Source organism: Phyllopteryx taeniolatus, chromosome 2, assembly GCF_024500385.1.
Source record: "Phyllopteryx taeniolatus isolate TA_2022b chromosome 2, UOR_Ptae_1.2, whole genome shotgun sequence".
Taxonomy (NCBI): domain Eukaryota; kingdom Metazoa; phylum Chordata; class Actinopteri; order Syngnathiformes; family Syngnathidae; genus Phyllopteryx; species Phyllopteryx taeniolatus.
Genome location: NC_084503.1, coordinates 25626042 through 25653376, shown reverse-complemented (window position 1 = coordinate 25653376; position 27335 = coordinate 25626042). Strand labels below are relative to the sequence as shown.

Here is a 27335-nt window from a genome sequence, read left to right as displayed (position 1 = left end):
TTGTAAAAACGTAAATTGGGTTTTTGTGGAAAAAAATCGCCCAGCCCTGCTCCAGACACAGAAATACTGTACATACAAATTAAATTAATCTGAAAAGGTTATTGTGCATTTTAGGTCCATCCTGAAATTTCAACCGAAAGCCCAAATTATGAATTTTGCGACCTCAGAGGTGCCACTGTATTTATGACCATCCATCCATTTTCTACCGCTTATCCGAGGTTGGGTCGCGGGGGCAGTAGCTTTAGCAGGGATGCCCAGACTTCCCTCTCCCCAGCCACTTCATCAAGCTCTTCCGGGGGGATCCCGAGGCGTTCCCAGGCCAGCCGAGATACGTAGCCTCTCCAGCGTGTCCTGGGTCGTCCCCGGGGTCTCCTCCTGGTGGGACGTGCCCGGAACACCTCACCATGGAGGCGTCCGGGAGGCATCCGAATCAGATGCCCCAGCCACCTCAGCTGGCTCCTCTCAATGTGGAGGAGCAGCGGCTCTACTCTGAGATCCTCTGAGATGACCGAGCTTCTCACCCTAACTCTAAGGGAGAGCCCGGACACCCTGCGGAGGAAACTAATTTTGGCCGCTTGTATCCGGGATCTTGTTCTTTCGGTCACGACCCACAGCTCGTGACCATAGGTGAGGGTAGGAAAATAGATCGACTGGTAAATTGAAAGCTTCGCCTTTCGGCTTAGCTCCTTCTTTACCACAACAGACCGATACAAAGTCCGCATCACTGCAGACGCTGCACCGATCCGCCTGTCAATCTCCTGTTCCATTCTTCCCTAACTCGTGAACAAGACCCCAAGATACTTTCACTCCTCGACTTGGGGCAGGATCTCATCCCCCACCTGGAGTGGGCACGCCACCCTTTTCCGACTGAGGACCATGGTCTCAGATTTGGTGGTGCTGATTCTCATCCCGGCCACTTCACACTCGGCTGCGAACCGCTCCAATGAGAGTTGGAGGTCACAGCTTGATGAAGCCAACAGAACCACATCTGCAAAAAGCAGAGCTGCAATACTGAGGCCACCAAACTAGACCCCCTCTATGCCTCGGCTGCGCCTAGAAATTCTGTCCATAAAAGTTATGAACAGAATCGCTGACAAAGGGCAGCCTTGGCGGAGTCCAACCCTCCCCGGAAACGAGTCCGACTTACTGCCGGCAATGTGGACCAAACTCTGACACCGGTCGTGCAGGGACCGAACAGCCCGTATCAGTGGGTTCGGTACCACATATTCCTGAAGCACCCCCCACAGGACTCCCTGAGGGACACGGTCTAACGCCTTCTCCAAGTCCACAAAACACATGTAGACTGGTTGGACGACCTCTGCCGAGGGTGTAGAGGTGGTCCTTTGTCCCACAGCCTGGACAAAAACCACACTGCTCCACTTGAATCTGAGATTCGACTTCCTGACGGACCCTCCTTTCCAGCACCCCTGAATAGACCTTACCAGGGAGGCGGAGGAGCGTAATCCCTCTGTAGTTGGAACACACCCTTCGGTCCCCCTTCTTAAAAAGCGGGACCACCACCCCAGTCTGCCAATCCAGAGGCACTGTCCCCGATGTCCATGCGATGTTACAGAGGCGTGTCAACCAGGACAGCCCCACAACATCCACAGCCTTTAGGAACTCCGGGCGAATCTCATCCACCCCCGGGGCCTTGCCACCGAGGAGCTTTTTAACCACCTCGATGACCTCAACCCCAGAGATAGGAGAGCCCACCTCAGAGAACCCAGACTCTGCTTCCTCATGGGAAGGCGTGTCGGTGGAATTGAGGAGGTCTTCGAAGTATTCTCCCCACCGGCTCACAACATCCCGAGTTGAGGTCAGCTGCGCCCCATCCCCACTATACACAGTGTTGATGGTGCACTGCCTCCCCCTCCTGAGACGCCGGATTTAACTCTTTTTTTTTTTTTTTTTTTACATGACCGTTCTAAGCAAACTGTATGTAACACTTGTACCTCCCATCTCATCCCAGGGTATGAAGACTACAGGCCCTGTGGGTGGACAAGTCCGAATGCCGGTGATGATCTCGCAGTCCATGAGAGCTCAAGGTGAGACATCTGCTGCACTTATCAGTGTTGTCATCTCGTTCATTTTAAAGCCCCACTAGTCTCGTTTTTGCGTTCTTGCTCTGCCGCGGTGTTGTGACTCAAACGTTGACCTGGTGCCGCGGTGACGGAGGCTAAATGGGCCATTTAGCCATTAGTGAAGCATCCTCTCAGTGGGCTTGCGGGATGTGTAACGTGCGGCAAGCATAACGAGAGAACAGGTGCTTTTCTTTTTTTCTTTCCTCCTCCGTCTGTCTACTTATAAAGCCTCTGCTTACTCACACTGATTCACACACTGTTCCCACAGAAGCCCACTAACGTCGCCCCAACGCTCTCCAAAGAGAGATAGCTGAGTTCTCTTAGGTGCTGTGTGTAACAAGCGCACGTTTAACTTTTTTCACATTTGTGTGTGTTTGTGTGTGTGTGTGCGCAATCAAGAGTGCATACGAATTTGATCTACCACGTAAAAGATGGCCCGCAGTGAAAGGATTTGTAGGTCGTTTTATGCCCGCAAATTGGAATGCGGGGATCGTTCTAAAAATACTTTGTCTGTGCCCATCGGCGAGGAACATGCCTGTTAGGATCAAGTTTGAATTCACTCTTGCAGTCCTTGTGCCTTGCTGGGGAGGAGGCGGAGGAGGAAAGAAATACAAAGTGTCTCGGAGGTAGCATGCGGTCAGAAAGTGTGAGAGAAACAGGTTCAAGTGTTGTGTGATCATGTGACGCAACCCTGCACCAACCCCGAGAGTGTAACGGGCTAACCAAGCAATAATATGGGCAATGTAAACCTAGAAGTGGCAAAAACAAACATACATGCCAACTTAGCTTACCTTGTTGCTGTTCCTTAGCTGTGCATAATCCTCGGGGTCCAACTTGAAAATTAAATAAAATAAACAATTAAACCAATAGAACAATATATTCGATATATATTTAGACAGTATCAGTTCCAGTCACAATTTCAAGACTGTTTATATCAGATAACACAGCTGAACAGGTCCTTCACACTAACAAAAAAATAAATACATTTACTGTATTTTATTTAATTTTAAATCAATTTTACTTAGATTAATTGTATTTCTTTTATCTTATTTTATCAGCTTGAGTCACAATTTCAATACTTTTTATATTGGATGACACAGCTGTGCAGCCTCTTCAATCTGATAAAAGTAAAATAAAATTAAAAAATACAATATATGTACTGTATTTTATTGTCATAAGCAGATGTGGTTGTAATTTTAAGAAGTAATTTAGGTGCCAATACAATTTTTTTTTTAGCATTTTCTACCCGTCTCCTTTGAACAGGTACAATGGGAAAGGTGGGCACCTTCCAAGCAGGTAGGAGTCCGGTGGGCTTGGCTGTCCAGATCTCTGGCAATCAAAAAAACAAGCTCAACGACCCGGGAGGAGGCTCTTTCAGGTACTATTCGTCCCCCCTTCCTCAACTATCCTGGCTTGTTATCCCTCATAGTCTCCACATGAGGACAGCATTTCCCTAATATGCCTTTAGAAATGGGACTATGGGCAACATTGTGAGCAAGACTGGGTGTGTTTGTGCCACCTGGCTACACACACACTGTCACGCTCTCTCTCTCTCTCTCTCTCTCTCTCTCTCTCTCTCTCTCTCTCTCTCTCTCTCTCTCTCTCTCTCTCTCTCTTTCTCTCTCTCTCTCTCTTAATTTCTTAATTTTGGAATAAGATGATTGCATCCAGATGGCTGGAAATTTCTGGTAGCAGCAAAAAAAATATACATACGGGCCATGGTCTAACAGCATGAAAGGGCCATGACTATCGATATCTGGCCTTTGTGTGATGTCTTTGTGTATATACACATCCTGAGAGGCAAAGAATGCGTGGTTACATTTGTTCAGGGACTTCGGGACTGTGCCCCGGCGTGACCAAGGCCGGACCGAGACAAGTGTGGGTCACATGGCCCAACTGGTTCGCGGTAATGCACCGGGCCTTCCTGTGTCCCCAGGGGAAAGTCAGTGCCCCGGAGCCCTGATTGATAAACCGATAAATCTTTAGCTGCATTGGTAATTAAGCTGTCAGGCTGGGCTTGTTACATGACAACCATGCTGCCCCCAACCACCCCCTGTGGTGATCACCATGGGTCTACACACGCACGCACGTATGCACGCACACAGTGCACATATGATGCACACATACACACACGCACACACTTCCATTACTAGATTGTCCATGTAGCCTTAAAATACAGTATGAACCCCCCCCTCCCCCTTAATTAGCTCTCAAAAATAACACTAAAACCTAGTGATGCACTGAAATGAAAATTATTGACTGAAACCGAAAACCAAATGTGAGGACTCCAAGTTCGAAAACCTAAAGCCGAAACACCGAAATAAATTACTATCCCAATTATGAGTAAAATTTACTATGACTTCAGAGCTACCAACTTGTACAAATTCACTTCCAGAACAATTTGTCAGAATTTCCACAGTTTTAAAATTATGTCAAGAACATTACTGCAGGATAGTCATTGCAGTATGTTATGTAATAGGATAAAAATAATTCTCATATGGTTCAATTCCACAACATAATCATGATGCTATGATTGTAATCGTTAATAGAATATGGCTTCAATATTTGTTGTTTTAATGTAAATATTGCAACCTTGTAATGGAAGATGCATTTGCAGCTAAATATCTACTCTTTCATATGGAGGAACATGAGTGCTGGAATTAAATAGATAACTACATCATTAAATAAATCAATAAATGTGTCTTGAAGTATTTAATTATTTCAGTATTTATTCAATTATTTCAGTATTTATTGAATTATTCCAGTATTTATTCAACTATTTAAACATCCATCCATTCATTTTCTGTACCACTGTATCCTCACAAGGGTCGAGGGCGCGCTGCAGCCTATCCCAGCTATCTTCGGGCGAGAAGCAGGGTACACCCTGAACTGGTGGCCAGCCAATCGCAGTATTTCAACATTTTATTTCATCCATCCATCCATTTTCTGGGCCGCTTATCATCACAAGGGTCGGGGGAGTGCTGGAGCATATCCCAGCTATCTTCGGGCAAGAGGCAGGGTACACCCTGAACTGGTTGCCAGCCAATCGCAGGGCACATATAAACAAACAACCATTCGCACTCACTTTCACACCTACGGGCAATTTTTGAGTCTTCAATTAACCTAATGCATGTTTTTGGGATGTGGGAGGAAACTGGAGTGCCCGGAGAAAACCCACGCAGGCACGGGGAGAACATGCAAACTCCACACAGTCGGGGCCGGGGATTGAACCCCGGTCCTCAGAACTGTGAGGCAGATGATCTAACCAGTTGCTACCGTGCCACCTGTTTTATTTCAATATTAACTTAATATCATTTCAATATTTATTTATTTCAATACTTATTTGAGTAGTTCAATATTTATTTATTGGACAATTTGACGCTAGTCCTGCTCAGTGGCCGCACAGGCAAACAAGAGTGCCAACATTGACTAAATCAATAGTTAAATAAAAATAAAATAAATAAATTAAATAAAACAAAATATCAGTATCATTTTAAATTGGAAAATGTGTTTTTTATATTATAAATAATTTGCAAATTAAAGTTAATAATCATAAACAATACTTTTATATTGGGGTGGTACACTTCTGCAATAATTTTTAAAGCTAGGTCTATCAGATGGTTGTGGTAATGCTCAAAATGAAGTGGTTTCCCAGGGGAAGAGGGTTAAGAACCCTCACCATAAGAGCTGGCCCCTTTGAGTCAAAAAAATTATCAAATAAAAGTAAAGTAAATGTAATTGACCTGTTTTGTCTGTAACTGCTTGTTGTGGACAAACTTCTTGTCCATCCATTCATACATCCATCCATCCATTTTCTTCCACTTCTCCGAGGTCGGGTCGCGGGGGCAATAGCTTTAGGTGGGAAGCCCAGACTTCCCTTTCACCAGCCACTTCATCTAGCTCTTCCGCGCAGACCCTGAGGCGTTCCCAGGCCAGCCGGGAGACATAGACTATCCAGAGTGTCCTGGGTCGTCCCCGGGGTCTCCTCCCAGTGGGACATGCCCGGAACACCTCGCCAGGGAGGTGTCCACGAGGCATCCTAATTAGATGCCCGAGCCACCTCATCTGGCTCAACTCTGTGTGGAGGAGCAGCGAATCTGAGATTCAACTTCCCGATGGACCCTCCTCTCCAGCACCTCTGAATAGACCTTACCAGGGAGGGTGAGGAGTGTGATCCCCCTATGTTGGAAAACACCCTCCGGTCGCCCTACTTAAAAGGGGCCCCACCACCCCAGTCTGCCAATCCAGAGGCACTGTCCCCGATGTCCACGTGATGGTGCAGAGGCGTGTCAACCAGGACAGCCCCACAACATCCAGAACCTTTAGGAACTCCAGGCGAATCTCATCCACCCTTAGGGCCTTGCCACCGAGGAGCTTTTTAACCACCTCGGTGACCTCAACCCCAGAGATAGGGGAGCCCGCCTCAGAGATCCCAGAATCTGCTTCCACATGGGAAGGCGTGTCGGTGGAATTGAGAAGGTCTTCGAAGTATTCACAACACCGATTCACAACATCCCGAGTCGAGGTCAGCAGCGTCCCATCCCCACTATACACAGTATGGATGGTGCACTGCTTGCCCCTCCTGATACACCGGATGGTGGACCAGAATTTCCTAGAAGCCATCCGGATGTCGTTCTCCATGGCCTCACCGAACTCCTTCCATGCCCTAGTTTTTGCCGCAGCGACCACCAAAGCTGCATTCAGCTTGGCCAGCCGGAACCTATCAGCTTCCTCAGGAGTCCCATAGGACAAAAATGCCCGATAGGACTCCTTCTTCAGCTTGACGGCATCCCTCACCGCTGGTGTCCACCAACGGGTTTGTGTTTGCCGCCACGACAGGCACCGACCACCTTACGGTCACAGCTCTGGTCGGCCGCCTCAGCAATGGAAGCGTGGAACATGGTCCACTCGGACTCAGTATCTCCCCTTCCCCCGGAACGTGAGCAAAGTTCTGCCAGAGGTGAGAATTGAAACTCCTTGTGACAGGGGATTCTGCCAGATGTTCTCAGCAGACCCTCACAATTCGTTTGGTCCTGCCAGGTTAGACCGGCATCTTCTCCAACCAACACATCACCAGGTGCTGATTAGTTGACAGCTTCGCCCCTCTCTTCACCCGAGTGACATCCAAGACATGTGGCCGCAAGTCCGATGGCACAAACACAAACACGATCATCGAACTGCGGCCTAGGGTGTCCTGATGCCAAGTGCACATATGGAATCTCTTATGCTTGAACATGGTGTTCGTTATGGACAATCTGTGATGAGCGCAAAAGTCGAATAACAGAACGCTCGAGTTCTGATGGGGGGGAGGAGGGGGGCGTTCCTCCCAATCACGCCCTTCCAGGTCTCACTGTCATTGCCCACGTGAGCATTGAAGTCCCCCACCATAACGATGGAGTCCCCAGTGGGTGCAGTCTTCAGCACCCCCTCCAAGGACTCAAGAACGGTGGGTACTGCTGATTGGTGCATTGGCACAAACAGCAGTCATATTTAGCTGCATTAGCTGAAGCTTGTAGGTAGCTAGGTCGGTGCATAATAGCGTGCAACAAGCATTCCCTTTAGTACCCGAACAGCGGAAAGCAGCACGGTTGCGCGACTGCTCAATATTGACGCGCCATATATATCCATCCATCCATCCATTTTCTGAGCCGCTTCTCCTCACTAGGGTCGCGGGTGTGCTGGAGCCTATCCCAGCTGTCATCGGGCAGGAGGCAGGGTACACCCTGAACTGGTTGCCAGGCAATTGCAGGCCATATATATATTTTTTCAATTTATTAATTTTTTACAATGTACACAACCACACACTGGCCACGGTTATTGCTTGCTTTATAACAACATTCTGTTTCCGCTATCAAAAGTCTTTCAGTCTGAAACAAAACGTGGCCATTTTCGGCCAAAACATTTTGGTGGCCGTAATTTCGGTGCATCACTACTAAAAATCTTAAATCCTTCATCAAATGTCTTTAACATGACACATTGTTGTTCACCTGAATAAAAAAATGCTTCGATCCAAATTGATACAGTACATCCCCTTTTCCAACAAGAAGAAAAAAAATTTACTAACTAAAAATGTAGTTGCTAGAATTATCCCAGTTGTTAGACATTAGGGATGTAATGATATCTATATCTCACGGTTTGGTTTTATCACTCTATTAATCTCCCGGTATGATAATTATTGCAATATCATAGGAAAAGTCTCGGTATTGCAGACAGGTTCACGGGACAGGTGGGACAAAGAGGCGAAAGCAGGAAAACCTCTCTTTTCCTTGCAGGCCGAATTAAAATCCAATGAAAAAATGGCTGCTGTCACGCTCTGCAAGTCGGACTAGTTGAAGCATTTTACATTCAAACAGATAATGTACTGTATATTAATCGATGTCGCAGAGGATGTGTTGTGGTAGTTAGCAGAAGTGTATGTGTCATAAATGTGACAAAGGCAAGGCAAGGCAAATTTATTTATATAGCACATTTCATACACAGGATAACTCAATGTGCTTCTTTACATGATTAAAATGATTTTAAAGGTCCCATACTTGTGCTATTTAGACCTCCATAGAGTGACTCTCTAACATGGACTTAGTATAAAAGTGTCAATTACATAAAAAAAAAAAAAAAAAACCCTGGTTTTGTCATACGATTGTCCAGAAAATGCCCCTCTGACTTCTGTTTGACCCAGTTTTGTATCCGCTTTGTCCATATTTGGTTAAAACCACCCCCTTTTCTCTGATTGGTTGCCTACGTCTTGAAGACCCACTTGTGAGAGCACACGTGTTTGTTATGTTGACAGCGCTGGCTTGAAGGAGGAAAAGGAAGGCGGAGATCTTCCCTAGTGACAAAGTAACAGAAGTACAGAAAAGTAAAAGACGTCTTAAAAGCATTTAAAACATCCATCCATCCATCCATCCATTTTCTGAGCCGCTTCTCCTCACTAGGGTCGCGGGCGTGCTGGAGCCTATCCCAGCTGTCATCGGGCAGGAGGCGGGGTACACCCTGAACTGGTTGCCAGCCAATCGCAGGGCACATAGAAACAAACAACCATTCGCACTCACAGTCATGCCTACGGGCAATTTAGAGTCATCAATTAACCTACCATGCATGTTATTGGGATGTGGGAGGAAACCGGAGTGCCCGGAGAAAACCCACGCAGGCACGGGGAGAACATGCAAATTCCACACAGGCGGGGCCGGGGATTGAACCCGGGTCCTCAGAACTGTGAGGCTGATGCTCTAACCAGTCGTCCACCGTGCCGCCGCATTTAAAACAAAGAGACTAAAATAACTAAAAACATGCAGTGGAAGAAATATTTAAAAAATGGAAACTGCTCAGTCATAAGCATGAGGGAAAAAAAAAGAATAGATTTTAACCTGGACTTAAAAACATTGACACTTGGGCCAGACTTGACTTCTGTTGGCAACTTACACCAACTGTATGCAACATAACAGCTAAATACTGCTTCACCATGTTTGCTTTAGACTCTGTGCTCCACTATTTGACCTGAATCTGTAGATCTCAAAATACAAACAGAGATCTTGGACGTATGAAGGGGACCATGTTCACCATATATGGAGCCCCTAAACTATACGAGTCCATGACTGACATGACGTCCAGTGACTCAGCGCCGCTCACAGTGTGTGTATATCGGTAAATACATTATTATTTTGCTATCAAAAGCCATTCCTAAATGTTTTTTTAAGCTGGCTCATGGAATAAAACCACTGTTCAGATGTTAGGGGTGTCACGAAAGAAAAATATTTGCATAAAAGCCACTGTTTGCTTCATATTGTTTTGTTAAACAAATTTTATTTACCTACCTATATTTTACTGCTGATTACTAAAGAATGTAAAAAGGTAGAATCAAACTTTTTCCTGGTGAAAGAAGGGAGTCTCTTCTTTCATTTAGTAGATTTGGTGTATATATAATCATATAACACAATCTGTTGACATGCTCTAAAGTGGCTAGCAATATAGGGATTTTCTTTTCTGAAAATGGCTGGCATTGAATGAGTTAATAGACACTCTACCCCAATTGGTCACTGGTTGCATCATACACTCAGACAAATAAATGCCCCCTTTTACCCATAGTACCCACTATGCATGCACCAATTGGTATCATCCACCAAGACAACTTCCTGTTCCTCCTGTTCAGCCTGTATATGCTACCCTTGAACTTTAATTTTGACGATCATAGCTATACAGATGACACACAGTTATATCTAGCAGTGTCTCCAGATGACGACAGTTCAATTGAGGTGTTGTGTCACTGTCTAAAACAGATAAATAACTGGATGAGCCAAAATGTTCTTCAATTAAACCACAACAAAAGTGAGAGAATTGTTTTTGGCAATAAAGAAAAGAGAATTGCTGTTAGTAAATACCTGGAGTCACTCTCTTTACAAACCAAAGATAAAATCCGAAACCTTGGTGAACTGATAAATTCCGACCTGACTTTCAACAGTCATATCAAAGCAATTGCTAAAACTGCCTTCTACCATCTGAAAGAGTGAAGGTTTGCATGTGCCAATCATACAAGGAGAAGCTCATCCTTGCGTTTATCTCAATTAGACTTGACTGTTGTAATGGTCTTCTGACTGGACTCCCCAAAAAGAGCATTAAACAGCTGCAGCTCATTCAGGATGCTGCTGCTCGGGTTCTGACCAGAACAAAGAGGTCAGAACATATCACTCCAATTCTAAAGTCTTTACACTGGCTCCCAGTCAGCTTTAGAATAGATTTTAAAGTTCTGCTACTAGTCTATAAATCACTAAATGGTTCAGGTCCTTATTACATGAAACAAATGGTAATGGATTATGAACACAATAGGGCTCTGAGATGGACAGACTCAGGTCAAATAGTGGAGCACAGAGTCCAAAGCAAACATGGTGAAGCAGCATTTAGCTATTATGTTGCACACAAATGGAATAAGTTGCCAACAGAAGTGACGTCAGCCCCAAGTGTGACTGTTTTTAAGTCCAGGTTAAAGACTCTTCTTTCTTCTAATGCTTTTTAGAGCATTTACACTTTTAAATGATATTTCTTGCACTGTATGCTGATTTAATTGTACTTGTATTTATTATTTGTTCTCTTTTTAAATGTTTATAAGTTGTTGGTTTTTCTCTGTTTTCAAATGCTTTTAATCATGTAAAGCACATTGAGTTACCTAGTGTATGAAATGCGCTGTAGAAATAAATTTGCTTTGCTTTCCTTCCTTTGTCACATAATAAATAGACGCCTTGCCCCAATTGGATGCCTCACCCACCAAGACAAATAAATGCCACCCTCAAATAGAAGAAAGGATATAAGGTGGCAAAATCCATCCATTCATAAAATGACAAAAAATCAGCACCATTTAAGCAGTTTAGAGAAACTTCCGAAATGAATAAAATATATTTAATTCTGGTATGCTATTATCATACCTACATTGATATTGATATGAAAATGTAAACGTTATGAAGCATTTTAATTCATAATTTTTCTGTTCTTTGTTTTTCTGCACAAATGATGTAATGTAACAGCAGTATTACATGTCTGGGACCCCCTTGGAAAAGAGCTCCTGCATCTCAAGGTGTTATTTTTATTTATTTATGTATCTTTTCGTCTAGTTTTGCTCGGCCGCAAGCTACAATGAAGTATTTCCGAGTGTTGCATTCGCTCGTGTCGTCTCATACACTTTTTGTTGTTTGCTGTCCTTTCGTATTGCCCGAGGCCAACAGTGTGTCTCGACATAGCCAGACACCACGAGGGGAAGTTTGTCACAATCATGCAACCCTGATGTTATGACGTGACCCGTGTTATCTTTAAAGAACACATATGCATATTTTACACACACAGCCCCCACGTCTTAATAACATGTTTGTGATGCACGTTTGTCAAAATACCCCATTGATCAAAAATGTCTGCATGGCTAAAAAAAAAAAAAAGAATCTGGTATAAATATCCACCTAATATGTTTTAGTCATGCTGAAATCAGTTTGTTTTGAGGGGGCGGTCCTCTCTCATACAAATGAGCCATTGCTCACCCCCGTTGTCCCTGTTCGAAGGTGCCTCTTAGCTCTGACAAAAAAATATATATATATTCCATCCATCCATTTTCCGTACCGCTTATGCCTAGATCAGACGACAGGATTTTAGCCCCGATATTAGCCTGATTAGCTATCGCAGCCGATTTCCTCTATTCGGCCCGACATATTTTGTCAGGAACGACGAAAACTAGTGTGACATAATCCACGACCAACGATTTGGCCCTACGATAGCCCTACGACGCCAAAAAGAAAAGTCAAGCATGTTTGATTTTTTTGGCTATCTTCCGTGCTGTGTGACATATCAACGACAACTCTCCGACAGCGCACCTCAACCCATAGGATTGCGTATTGTGACCGGCGCAACACCTCCCTTGCTAGCCGTTGTCAACATACTTGCACGCCGTTGTTAACATTTATTAACGCGCACAAACCAATGTTGACCGAAGCTGTAGAGCATGATTCGCATGAACGCCGGCACGTTTACGTACAATCGTTAATGCTAGCATAATGCTAGTTAATGCTACATAACATTTTGTTCCCTGGTTACGAGCCCTATCGTATTAAAAGAACGTGAACATACCTCAAGCAGTCCTTGAATGAACTCTCCCAAGCACCGATGATGACCACCACACGTTTTTTACTCATTTTGTTATTTTTTCAACCGACACAATACATTGGCACGGCACATTGTTGTTGTTGTCGCCATGGTAATGAGTGTATCCAGTCGCGTTAACCGGTGACACGTTTTCTGGTTCCGCCTCTCCGACAGTGTTTGATTTGAAAAGATAAAGCCCTGTGACCGTAAAAGACGGGATGCGGTGGTATCGGAATACATGTCGTGTAGTGTTGCCACTGAGACAGCAAGATTTCATGGCAGTAGTCTGACATAGTGCAATCGGGAAAGACCAAATTTGTCTTTCTTTTGTCTGATCCAGGCATTATTCACACTTGGGTCGCGGGCGTGCTGGAGCCTACCTATCCCACCTATCTTCGGGCGAGAGGCGGGGTGCAACCTGAACTGGTTCCCAGCCAATCGCAGGGCACATATAAACAAACGACCATTCGCACTCACATTCGCACCTACGGGAAATTTTCGAGTCTTCAATTAACCTAATGCATGTTTTTGGGATGTGAGAGGAAACTGGAGTGCCCAGAGAAAACCCACGCAGGCACGGGAAGAACATCCAAACTCCACACAGGCGAGGCCGGGATTTGAACCCCGGTCCTCAGAACTGTGAGGCAGATGTGCTAACCAGTCGCTCACCATGCCGCCACACAACATTATATTTATAAATATTATATATATATATATATATAATATATCCGAAAATATAAACATTTAATAATTAATTTAATTTAATAAAATAAAACAACTTTTTTTCATATTTATTTTTCTATTTCTCTGAAAATAATCTTAAAACAACAGTATTTATTAATTAAATGTGTATTTTATCATAATAAAGAACAAACATTTTATTCATGAGATTTTACTTAATATTAATAAAATCAAATCCCTCCATCCATCCATCCATTTTATGTACTGCAATGAAATAAAATTAATGACATCTATCCATCCTTTCATTTTCGTACCGCTTATCCTCACTAGGGCCACGGGCGTGCTGGCGCCTATCTCAGCTGACCTGGGCGAGAGGCGGGGTACACCTTGAACTGGTTGCCACCCAGTATCAGAGGACACATACAGGGATATCGTTTGATGTGCGTCCCGCGTTTGAGACGCACAAAAATGAGCATGGTGAATCTTCGTCCACAGACGCACAGCATTGCTTACCAACGTATGTGTGTGTGTTGCTGAAGTGCTTCAGCGAATCATGATCCACCAAAAGTATGAGTCCTGTCTTGGTGCGAGCCAGTAACCAATCAGGAGCAGAGGAGGGTGGGTTATCGTTCTATAAATACAACGGAGACTTTTTTCCAGACTCGATAAGTTGTCATTGTTGTGGTAACACCTGCCTCACCGCTCACGAAAGCAGCGAACCACTGCCGGAACGGCGTTGCCTCAGTAGATGCACACAAGTGGGACAGTTTAGGGAAAGTTAACTATTTATTCATGGCATAGTGCTGGAAATCTGACGTATGATTTTTTTGGGACAAGACTCGCCCTACGTATATGAGTGTGTGTATAAAAAAACGAGCGCGATAGATAGAGGGGTACATGCGCTGTAAAAACGTCTACCATACGGTTTGAAAAAAAATGTAAAGAGAAGCTGCAGGCTGGGGGAGTCTGTCTATGCCTCGGCAGCCCACAGTGGCCAGCCAGGTCGTTGCTTGACGCCAAAATTCAACATATCACCGTGAGGAACGTTTGAAGTGTAGTGCAGCTAATGGGCTAGCTACTGTAGCTGCCTTTTTAATCAAAGAACATGCAAGTGATCCACCATGCTGTCACAGTTTGTGGGCTGGCCGTCATTGGCTAAGCATAGTGGTGTGGTCCAAGGCAAACCCAGTCGAACCGGGCCTTTCACATCCGCATGAACTCTAGTATTGTACGTTAGTTCAGTTTTGACAAACAAAGGTGAGTACTGTATGTCATTTCGGCCAAAATTTAAAGTTACAATTATCTGACAGCTTAAGTTACTGAACATAACCGTTTATATTTTTCCCCTGTCCAGTAAATAATATTAACCACCCAAAATGTTTCAATATTAGTGTTGATTGTCAACTAAAAAGTGTGAATTTGAGAAAATGATCCTATTTCCTATTCTTTTTCAGTAGTCCTTAAAGTCCTTTTGTGTAAAAGTATAAATAACCAGGTAATTTTTTTCATCAGCTGGTTATTTGTTCATGAAGTAGTTTTATGATAATACATTTGTTATCCATTTATAAACTGATTATCTGTATAGAGGGGTTAAATTCCAGTCCACCTCCGTAAATACAAATACCCTGTTTAAATACACTCTAGGTATGTTTATAGAAAATTAAGCAACAACTGAAATCAAAATCTGCAATATAGTTTGTACTTTTCCATGGGAAGTTCCCACAGGGAGCACTTATTAAAAGTGCATATATGTAAAAAGCCATTATGAAACAAAACAAAGGTTTTGAACAAATATAACCTCTAAAACGGTTCAGTTGTTAAGAGTTGTTAAATTGAAATACAGTATGTAAGTGTTTGAGACTGTTGTTGAATTGTTTGTTATGTGACGATACCAAAAAGAAAAGGTATCTTTTTGGTCTTTGGTCTAAAAAAGGTCTTTTTTACTTTTCTGAAGTGAAGCTCTTTATTAGAACATGTATAACTTTCTCTTTTTATTTACTTGCTCTTATTGTGAAATGCAGCCCTACTTTTGTTTTGAAAATAAGAGAACATTACACTGTTGTGCTCATATGTTTGATTACCATGGCAAAATTTGTAAGTTGTGTAGAATTCTTTATTATGCGCTGATATCATTATATCAGTGGCATAAAAAAAACACATCAACAATACCATCGTTTATCGTGCAAGTTTTGGGGAAAAAATATCATTCTAAAAAATTTGCTATTGTGGCAGGCCTAAACACATACATTGACAGAGAGCAAGAGCAACTGATAACGCAAAAATATTGTACAAACAGTATAAAAGATAGGGTAACAACTGCAATAAAAATCTGCAATATAGCGGGACCGCGACGCAAGAACTGTGATGTAGTGGAGGATTACTGCATCTGTCTGTATTCTGTGATGATAAATTGCAGGGGCTCATTGTCCCAGGGCTGGGACTCATTGTTTGCATGACATGCGCCTCCCGGGACTCACATAGTCTTAAGTGTAGAATCAGAATCAGAATCATCTTTATTTTGACAAGTATGTCCAAAAAAAGAAAAAAAACACAAGGAATTTGTCTCCGGTAGTTGGAGCTGCTCTAGTACGACAACAGACAGTCATTTGACAGAGAATACTTTTGAGACATAAAGACATTGAGAAAAACAGTCGCTGACCAATAAAAGGTTGCTAGTAATCTGGTAATGCCGGTACAATTTTTTAATTTTTTTTAATTTTAGTTTTTGACAATTGTGCAAATAGTCCTGTAGCAATTAGAGCAGTTTGAATGACTAATATAGCAAAATTCCGGTGCAGTGACCATTGTGCAAAGGGAGCCGAGACTTCAAGGAATTTATGCTGTTTAAGAGTTCAGGGATGATGGTGTTGAACGCAGAGCTGAAGTCCGTGAACAGGATCCTTGCATAGGTCCCTGCGCTGCCGAGGTGTTCTAGGATGAAGTGCAGTCCCATGTTGACTGCATCATCCGCAGATCTGTTTGCTCGGTAGGCAAACTGCAGGGGGTCCAGCAGGGGACCTGTGACGCTCTTGAGGTGGTTCAGCACGAGGCGTTCAAAGGAATTCATGAGACCACAGATGTCAAGGCGACAGGCCTCTAGTCATTCAGATCCGAGATTACAGTTTTCTTGGGGACTGGGATGATGGTGGAGCATTTGAAACAGGATGGTACTTCGCACAGTTCCAGAGATCTATTGAATATCTTTGTGAAGACTGGAGCGAGCTGGTCTGCGCAGACTTTGAAGCAGGACATGGACACAAGGTCTGGGCCTGTCGCTTTGTTAACCTTTTGTTGTTTGAAGATGCGTCTCACATCCTGTTTGTGGATGGTTAACGCAGAAGTCAGAGGTGTGATTGTGGTCGGTGGTGCGGCTGAGTGGGTGTGGAGTGTGAAAGTGTCCTTTTCAAATCTGCAGTAGAAGGTGGTCAAGTCGTCGGCTATTCATCCATCCATCCATCTTCTACCGCTTATCCGAGGTTGGGTCGCGGGGGCAGTAGCTTTAGCAGGGACGCCCAGACTTCCCTTTCCCCAGCCACTTCATCCAGCTCTTCCACGGGGATCCCGAGGCGTTCCCAGGCCAGCCGAAGGATGTAGTCTCTCCAGCGTGTCCTGGGTCGTCCCCGGGGTCTCCTCCCGGTGGAACGTGGCCGGAACACCTCACCAGGGAGGCTTCCGGGAGGCATCCGAATCAGATGCCCCAGCCACCTCATCTGGCTCCTCTCTATGTGAAGGAGCAACAGCTCTACTATGAGATCCTCCCGGATAACTGAGCTTATCACCCTATCTCTAAGGGAGAGTCCGGACACCCTGCAGAGGAAACTCATTTTGGCCGTTTGTATCCGGGATCTCGTTCTTTCTGTCACGACCCACAGCTCGTGACCATTGGTGAGGGTGGGAACGTAGATCGACCGGTAAATCGAGAGCTTCGCCTTTCGGCTTAGCTCCTTCTTTACCACAACGGATCGATACAAAATCCGCATAACTGCAGACGCTGCACCGATCCGCCTGTCGATCTCCCGTTCCATTCTTCCCTCACTCGTGAACAAGACCCCAAGATACTTGAACTCTTCCACTTGGGGCAGGATCTCATCCCCGACCTGGAGAGGGCACACCACCCTTTTCCGACTGAGGACCATGGTCTCAGATTTGGAGGTGCTGATTCTCATCCCAGCCGCTTCACACTCGGCTGCGAACTTCTCCAATGAGAGTTGGAGGTCACGGCTTGATGAAGCCAACAGAACCACATCATCTGCAAAAAGCAGAGATGCAATACTGAGGCCACCAAACCGGACCCCCTCTACGCCTCGGCTGCGCCTAGAAATTCTGTTCATAAAAGTTATGAACAGAATCGGTGACAAAGGGCAGCCTTGGCGGAGTCCAACCCTCACCGGAAACGAGTCCGACTTAGTGCCGGATATGCGGACCAAACTCTGACTCCGGTCGTACAGGGACCGAACAGCCCGTATCAGGGGGTTCAGTACCCCATACTCCCGAAGCACCCCCCACAGGACCACCCGAGGGACACGGTCGAACGCCTTCTCCAAGTCCACAAAACACATGTAGACTGGTTGGGCGAACTCCCATGCACCCTCGAGGAACCTGCCAAGGGTGTAGAGCTGGTCCACTGTTCCACGGCCAGGATGAAAACCACACTGCTCCTCCTGAATCTGGGATTCAACTTCCCAACGGACCCTCCTCTCCAGCACCCCTGAATAGACCTTACCAGGGAGGCTGAGGAGTTGCAGATGCACATCAGATGCACGCGATGTTGCAGAGGCGTGTCAACCAGGACAGCCCCACAACATCCAGAGCCTTGAGGAACTCCGGGCGAATCTCATCCACCTCTGGGGCCTTGCCACCAAGGAGCTTTTTAACCACCTCGGTGACCTCAACCCCAGAGATAGGAGAGCCCGCCTCAGAGAACCCAGACTCTGCTCCCTCATGGGAAGGCGTGTCGGTGGAATTGAGGAGGTCTTCGAAGTATTCTCCCCACCGGCTCACAACGTCCCGAGTTGAGGTCAGCAGCGCCCCATACCCACTATACACAGTGTTGATGGTGCACTGCTTTCCCCTCCTGAGACGTCGGATGGTGGACAAAAATTTCCTCGAAGCCGTCCGGAGGTCTTTCTCCATGGCCTCACCGAACTCCTCCCATGCGCGAATTTTTGCTTCAGCGACCACCAAAGCTGCATTCCGCTTGGCCAGCCGGTACCCATCAGCTGCCTCAGGAGTCCCACAGGCCAAAAAGGCCCGATAGGACTCCTTCTTCAGCTTGACGGCATCCCTCACCATTGGTGTCCACCAACGGGTTCGGGGATTGCCGCCACGACAGGCACCGACCACCTTACGGCCACAGCTCCGGTCGGGCGCCTCAGCAATGGAGGCGCGGAACATGGTCCACTTGGACTCGATGTCCCCCGCCTCCCCCGAAACATGAGCAAAGTTCTGTCGGAGGTGGGAGTTGAAACTCCTTCTGACAGGGGATTCTGCCAGTGGTTCCCAGCAGACCCTCACAATACGTTTGGGCCTGCCACGTCGGACCGGCATCTTCCCCCACCATCGGAGCCAACTCACCACGAGGTGGTGATCAGTTGACAGCTCCGCCCCTCTCTTTACCCGAGTATCCAAGACATGCGGCCGCAAGTCCGATGACACGACCACAAAGTCGATCATCAAACTGCGACCTAGGGTGTCCTGGTGCCAAGTGCACCTGTGGACACCCTTATGCTTGAACATGGTGTTGGACAATCCGTGACAAGCACAGAAGTCCAATAACAGAACACCCCTCGGATTCTGATCAGGGGGGCCGTTCCTCCCAATCACGCCCTTCCAGGTCTCACGGTCATTGCCCACGTGAGCATTGAAGTCCCCCAGCAGAACGATGGAGTCCCCAGCGGGAGCGCTCTCCAGCACCTCCTCCAAGGACAAAAGGGTGGGTACTCTGAACTGGTGTTTGGTGCATAGGCACAAACAACAGTCAGGACCCGTCCCCCCACCCGAAGGCGGAGGGAGGCTACCCTCTCGTCCAACGGGGTGAACCCCATCGTACAGGCGCTGAGCCGGGCCCGGAGCAATAAGTATACCCACACCTGCTCGGTGCCTCTCACCGTGGGCATCTCCAGAGTGGAAGAGAGTCCAACCCCTCTCGAGAGGACTGGTACCAGAGCCCAAGCTGTGCGTGGAGGCAAGTCCGACTATATCTAGTCGGAATTTCTCGACCTCACACACCAGCTCGGGCTCCTTCCCTGCCATAGAGGTAACATTCCACGCCTCTAGAGCCAGCTTCTGTAGCCGGGGATCGGATCGCCAAGGTCCCCGCCTTCGGCCACCGCCCAGCTCGCACTGCACCCGACCCCTATGGCCCCTCCCACAGGTGGTGAGCCCATGGGAAGGGGGACCCACGTTACCCTTTCGGGCTGTGCCCGGCCTGGCCCAATGGGTGCAGGCCCGGCCACCAGGCGCTCTCCTTCGAGCCCCAACTCCAGGCCTGGCTCCAGAGGGGGGCCCCGGTGACCCGCGTCCGGGCAAGGGAAACCTGAGTCCATAATTTGTCTTCTTCATCAGGGATCTTTGAGCCGTGCTTTGTCTGGTCTCTCACCTAGGACCTGTTTGCCATGGGTGACCCTGCCAGGGGCATAAAGCCCCAGACAACTTAGCTCCTAGGATCCTTGGGACACACAAACCCCTCCACCACGATAAGGTGACGGCTCAGGGAGGGGGTTCAGGGCTGTTCAGGAGTCGTCGGCTATTCTACTATTGTTCTCAGCTTGGGGGGGATCGTCGCTTGTAATTGGTTAGTGATTTTAATGCATGCCAGACTGATTTAGAGTCATTAGCGGTAAACTGTTTTTCAAACTTTTAGTTTCTCTTTGCAATGTTAATTTCTTTTGTCAGCTGGTTTCTAGTGTGATTATACAGGGCCCTGTCCCCGCTTCGATATGCATCCTCCTTAGCTTGGCGAAGTTGCTTAAGTTTGGTGGTGAACCACGGCTTGTTGTTATTGAATGTGTGAAATGACTTTGTTGGTACACACACATCTTCGCACAAACTAATACAGGATGTGACAGTGTCCGTATATTCATCCAGGCTGCCAGCTGAATTTTCAAAGACACTCCAGTCTGTGTAGTCTAAACAGCTTTGAAGTTCTATCTTTGGTTCATTGGTCCACTTTTTCACTGTTTTCACTGTAGGCTTCGCACATTTAAGTTCTTGTCTGTATGTTGGTATTAAGTGAATTAAGCAGTGATCAGACGAGCCCAGGGCTGCACGAGGTATGGCACGATATGCGTTATTTCGCGTAATATAACAGTGGCCTAAAATGTTATTTTCCCTGGTAGGACAGTTGATGTGTGTAAAATGATCTACTGTATGCACATATACAAACAACCATTCACACTCACAGTCATACCTACGGACAACTTAGAGTAATTAACCTACTATGCATGTTTTTGGACTGTGGAAGGAAACTGGAGTACCTGGAGAAAACCCACGGAGACACGGGGAGAACAAGCAAACTCCACACTATCTTTTTGTTTTATCTGTTGCAGTCACAATTTTAAGACATATTATACCAAATTACAACAGTCCAGCCACTTATATCTGCCAAAATTAAATGAATTAATAAATAAAAGATGTAAATAGATCATTATTTTCTCATTGCTTACCCCATGCCCCTCTACTGCAGGACCAGTGCTGTGTAAGGCCTTCGTTACCCTGACGACCAGGGGTGGAGGCTGCGATTGCTTCCACTAAGTATGAAGAAATAAGCGAGTGCTCGTAAAGCATGCAAGGTTGGATGGTTGGATGCAACCCTGTTTTACTTTCTTTCTTAGTCTTTTTGAATCCTGCTAATCTAGTCTGACTTTATAGATTGTGCATGTTTTTCTTCTTTTTTTTTTTGTAAGACGATATAGCTCCTGAGGCACGGTGGACGACTGGTTAGAGCGTCAGCCTCACAGTTCTGAGGTCTGGGGTTCAATTCCCGGCCCCGCCTGTGTGGAGTTTGCATGTTCTCCCCGTGCCTGCGTGGGTTTTCTCCGGGCACTCCGGTTTCCTCCCACATCCCAAAAACATGCATGCTAGGTTAATTGACAACTCTAAATTGCCCGTAGGTGTGAATGTGAGTGCGAATGGTTGTTTGTTTATATGTGCCCTGCGATTGGCTGGCAACCAGTTCAGGGTGTACCCCGCCTCCTGCCCGATGATAGCTGGGATAGGCTCCAGCACGCGCCGCGCCCATTGTGAGGAGAAGCGGCTCAGAAAATGGATGGATGGATATAGCTCCTGAGTCAGTCTTCTGTAGAGTAATAAACTCTCTTTGAGGGGTTGCTTTAATTTCTTGGAGTGTTTGGCAATTGCCAGGGCTCCAAATCACACGTCTGAGACAGATTTGACATTAAAAGGAGGCAACAAGATTTGAAATGCAAAATATTCCTAGACTACAGCTGGGCGCTAATAAAGCCGAGATGTAATTAGCGGTCCTCGGGAGCCTCTCGAGTTATTGGATTGGCTTGGCTCGGGGGAACATGCAGCCAGCAGCCACATGCATGCATAAGCGGTGTTTCCATATCAAGCTTGTGTTTCAAAGCCAGGGCACGCCATAGGTGATGATGATGGAGTGTGAGGGGTAGGAGGGGGTTCAAAGACAAAACCCTTCTACCTCTGTATAATACACACCATTTATTTGCTGCTAGCTATATGCTCAAACATTAAGTATTATCTGTATTTTGTTAAGTTTCTCAAATAAATATTATACCGTGTGCATGCGCTGACGTTCGTGTCGCTGTAGCAGACGGGACAACAACCAAGTCACAAAGAGAACATAACAATTAGTTTCTAGTTCTGCGAGCCTCTCTCACTTCTTGTTTCCACACCCGCGAGCCGAGCGATGCCTTCAAAAACACTTGGAAGTAGCAGCGCTTGCCAGAACCCCTCAACAGTAACACACAACTACAACACACATAACCCAGTTCGTTACAGTACTGTCACACGGGAGACGCTAGTCCGTTTGTCTTGGGGTTTTTTGTGAAACAACAAAACACAGCTACTGTGGGAAGTCAGAAATAACAGAACAAAACGTACCGAATGCGACAGTCAGCTTGGTTGCTACGCCAGTCTCTCTCTCTCTCTCTCTCTCTCTCTCTCTCTTTCTTTATACTATACTCCCGCTTCCGTGAGGTTCCTGTGGGTACTCCAGCTTCTTCCCACATCCGCTTTTCGTCCAGGATATCCCTGTACTTGGCCGCATTCATCTTTTCTTCGATTGCAACCAGTCTCCCTGTACCTGCTGCTGAAAAACACACCCACAGCATGATGCTGCCACCACCATGCTTCACTGTTGGGACTGTATTGGACAGGTGATGAGCAGTGCCTGGTTTTCTCCACACATGCCACTTAGAATTAAGGCCAACAATTTCTATCTTGGTCTCATCAGACCAGAGAATCTTATTTCTCACCATCTTGGAGTCCTTCAGATGCGAGCTTTCACGTGTCTTGCACTGAGGATAGGCTTCCGTCGGGCCACTCTGCCATAAAGCCCTGACTGGTGGAGGGCTGCAGTGATGGTTAACTTTCTAGAGCTTTCTCCCATCTCCCGACTGCATCTCTGGAGCTCAGCCACAGTGATCTTTGGGTTTTTCTTTACCTCTCTCACCAAGGCTCTTCTCCCCCAATTGCTCAGTTTGGCCGGACGGCCAGCTCTAGGAAGGGTTCTGATCGTCCCAAATGTCTTCCATTTCAGGATTATGGAGGCCACTGTGCTCTTAGGAACCTTAAAGTCCTGCAGAATTTTTTTTGTAACCATGGCCAGATCTGTGCCTTGCCACAATTCTGTCTCTGAGCTCTTCAGGGAGTTCCTTTGACCTCATGATTCTCATTTGCTCTGACATGCACTGTGAGCTGTAAGGTCTTATACAGACAGGGGTGTGGCTTTTCTAATCAAGTCCAATCAGTATAATCAAACACAGCTGGACTCCAATGAAGGTGTAGAACCATTTTAAGGATGATCAAAAGAAATGGACAGCACCCGAGTTAAATATATGAGTCACAGCAAAGGGTCTGAATACTTATGGCTGTGTGATATTTCAGTTTTTCCTTTTTAATAAATCATCAAAAATTTAAACAATTAATTGTTTTTTCTGTCTATGCTGGGTGCTGTGTGTACATTAATTAGGGGAAAAAATGAACTTAAATGATTGTAACAAATGGCTGTAATATAAAGAAGAGTGAAACATTTAAGGAGATCGGAAAACTTTCCGTACATTTGCTCTATATGCGTTACTGTCTATTCCTAACCTTCTTTATTATCCTTCAAACAGGTTGAGTGTTTTTTAAGGATTCACCAAATTAAACAGCAGAGCAAACTGCTTTAACAGCCTTAGTGCTTAGTTGTTTCATGTTTTTCCCTTCAAGTCAAGGATGTGGCAGCATTTTTGTTTTGTCTTTGAACGCAGCCCCTGTGGGCACCCTTCATTTTAGGACAGGTCAAGTTATCTGTGAGGACATGGTGAGGGGTAGGTTCACCGCCCGAGGCATCAGCAGCGTCAGTGGGTACTCCTCTCTCCGTATCCACACTCACTGTTGCGGTTTGTTGTTGTGCATGCTCTCACTAGGAAGACGTAATTAGAGTGCTTGGAGGAGAAACACAAGAAGGTGGAGGTGTGCTCTAATGGTCTTTGTCAACCTCCTGCTGCAGTGTCAAGTTTCATATTGAGTTTGCCGACAATGTGTAAAATGGCGGACCATCAAGAAGTGGCAAAGAGCCACGCGCTGGGAGTTCTGCGGTTCATTTTGGGTTTTTTTGCACTCATCAAAGCAAAAGTCCATGAAATCTCCCGATTGATCGCTCTGGGCCAGTCCTGCAACCACAGTGCGTCATTGCTAAGGCTAATTCAGGCCAGGACCATTTCCCATCCATTCATTTTCTGTAGTGCTTGTTAGGGTTGCGGATGAGCTGGAGCTTAAGACGAGAGAGAGTCTAAGTCTTGAATGAACCCAATATGCATGTTTTTGAAATGTGGGAGAAAGACAGGGTACCCAGAGATTGTATCCTGGATCCCGTGACTGTGAAGCAAACATGCTAACCACTAGTCTACAATGCTGCCTAAGCTCTGTTTCACTTGACATTTGACACGGAGGCTATGTTCATTAAAGACACGACAAAATCACACTTTAGCTTCACTATGGACTCAAAATTACTGTAATTTCACGTGTAAGGCGCAATTTGTCCCCCCCCCCCCAAAAAATCTTCAAACGTCGATAGTGCATATAAGTATAATAAAAGTTAGAAAATTCCTTCATAGTAAAATGAGGTATAATTGTATATAGTTCTCAAATAGCTGTCAATTAGTTTTAAATCTTGTGATTTTTACGTTTATATCATATTTAGGTTAACATTTAAAATATCATTCATCTACTCCTATATTGTGTGAAAGTATTAAGGCTGTGATGCACCCTAGTGTTTAGTTTTAACACTACAGCTTTAAGGAGTTGTTTTCCACCTCCCACGCGGGAGTATATTGCACAATATACTGAAAGCTAGAGAGGTCATGTGCCTGGATAACACGTTCACTCCCGGTGCAAGATAATACAAAAATAATTATGACACAACAAAAGCTGCAGAGAGCAGATAAATACACATAAGATCTGTTAACTATTTATGGTATTGGGGGTCTGACATAAAACAGGATTTTAACAACTATACAACTGTGCTAGGCAACAGGCTAATTGGGAACAGGTGGGTGCCGTGATTGGGTATAAAAGGAGCTTCCCTGAATTACTCAGTGATTCACAAGGAAAGATGGGGTGATGTCCACGTCTTGGTGAACAAGTGCGTGAGAAAATAGTCAAACAGTTTAAGGACAATGTTCCTCAACGTAGAATTGCAAGGAATTTAGGGATTTCATCATCTACGGTCCATAATATCATCAAAAGGTTCAGAGAATCTGGAGAAATCACAGCATGTAAGCGGCAAGGCCGAAAATCAACATTGAATGCCCGTGACCTTCGATCCCTCAGGCAGTTACATCCGTAAGTGCAACTTGAAAGTCTACTATGCAAAGCAAAAGCCATTTATCAACAACACACAGAAACGCCGCCGGCTTCTCTGGGCCCGAGCTCATCTAAGATGGACTGATGCAAAGTGGAAAAGTCTTCTGTGGTCCGATGAGTCCACCTTTCAAATTGTTTTTAGAAATTGTGGAGGTCGTGTCCTCCAGGCCAAAGAGGAAAAGAACCATCCAGACTGTTATGGACGCAAAGTTCAAAAGCCAGCATGTGTGATGGTATGGGGCTATGTTAGTGCCAATGGCATGGGTAACTTACACATCTGTGAAGGCACCATTAATGATGAAAGGTACATACAGGTTTTGGAGAAACATATGCTTCCATCCAAGCAACGTCTTTTTCATGGACGCCCTGCTTATTTCAGTAAGACAATGCCAAACCACATTCTACACGTGTTACAACAGCGTGGCTTCGTAGTAAAAGAGTGCGGGTACTAGACTGGCCTGCCTGCAGTCTCCCATTGAAAATGTGTGGCGCATAATGAAGCGTAAAATACAACAACGGAGACCCCGGAGTGTTGAACAGCTGAAGCTGTACATCAAGCAACAATGGGAAAGAATTCCACCTACAAAGCTTCAACAATTAGTGTCCTCAGTTTCCAAACGTTTATTGAATGTTGTTAAAAGAAAAGGTGATGTAACACAATGGTAAACATGACCCTGTCCCAGCTTTTTTGGAATGTTTTGCATTCATAAAATTCTAAGTTAATGGTTATTTGCTTAAAAACAATTAAGTTTATCAGTTTGAAAATTAAATATCTTGTCTTTGTATTGCATTCAATTAAATATAGGTCGAACATGATTTGCAAATCATTGTATACTGTTTTTATTTATGTTTAACACAACGTCCCAACTTCATTGGAATTGGGGTTATACCTCCGCAAACCCGCAGTGTTAAAACTAAACACTAGGGTCCGCAACAGTAATATATACAATACTAAAGAACAAGTAAACTTTAGTATTAATAATATTATTGATCTGACTTACCGCAATTTCTCTTGTATAATGCACATTTCCCCCCCAAAAAATTGTCAAAAGTCAATAGTGCGCATTATACATAGGTATAGGGGAACATGGAAGAAAACTTTTTTCTAAATGTATGGCGCCATCACACTACACTTTTATTCCAATATGCCACCGCCATCTAGAGGTTATGGGAAAGGTGTACACTTTCATTCTAATATACCACTGCCACCTTGAGGTTATGAAAAAGGTGTAGCCTACACTTTCATTCCAATATGACAGAGGTACGGCCATCCATCCATCCATCCATCCATCCATCGACTTTCTGAGCCGCTTATCCTCACAAGGTTCGCGGGTGTGCTGGAGCCTATCCCAGCTATCATCTGGCAGGAGGCGGTGTACACCCTGAACTGGTTGCCAGCCAATCGCAGGGCACACATAAACAAACAACCATTCACACTCACATTCACACTTCGGGGCAATTTAGAGACTTCAATTAACCTACCATGCATGTTTTTGGGATGTGGGAGGAAACCGGAGTGCCCGGAGAAAACCCACACAGGCACGGGGAGATCATGTAAACTCCACACAGGCGGGGCCGGGGACTGAACCCCGGTCCTCAGAACTGTGAGTCAGACGCTATAACCAGTCACCATGCCGTACAGGGGTACGTATGACTGCATATATGTACAGGTGTGCTCATAAGTTTGTATACCCTGGCAGAATTTGTGAAATTTTTTTTTTTTTTTTTTTTTTTTTTTTAAATACGACTGATGACTGAACAACAACCATCATTAATTTTTTTTATGGTTATGGTTTGCTTAAGGATAATGCTTTTCTGAAATGCTTGACAGTACCATTAAAATAAAATTCAATGTGTTTCGCCTGGTCGTTCATGTTTTCTTCAAATAATTGTATCCATCTTACAAATTCT

The 27335-nt window shown here is 45.3% G+C and overlaps 1 protein-coding gene across 6 annotated transcripts in view; it reads left to right on the top strand.

Moving 5' to 3' along the window:
* LOC133474142 (transcription initiation factor TFIID subunit 4-like) overlaps window positions 1–27335 on the top strand; it is a 222666-nt gene that overhangs the window by 65000 nt on the left and 130331 nt on the right. For all 6 annotated transcript variants that reach the window (XM_061765515.1, XM_061765514.1, XM_061765512.1 and 3 more), the window contains 2 exons: window positions 1970–2045; window positions 3345–3459. In XM_061765515.1, coding sequence (XP_061621499.1) covers window positions 1970–2045; window positions 3345–3459 — 191 coding nt within the window. The remainder of the gene's footprint in view (window positions 1–1969; window positions 2046–3344; window positions 3460–27335) is intronic.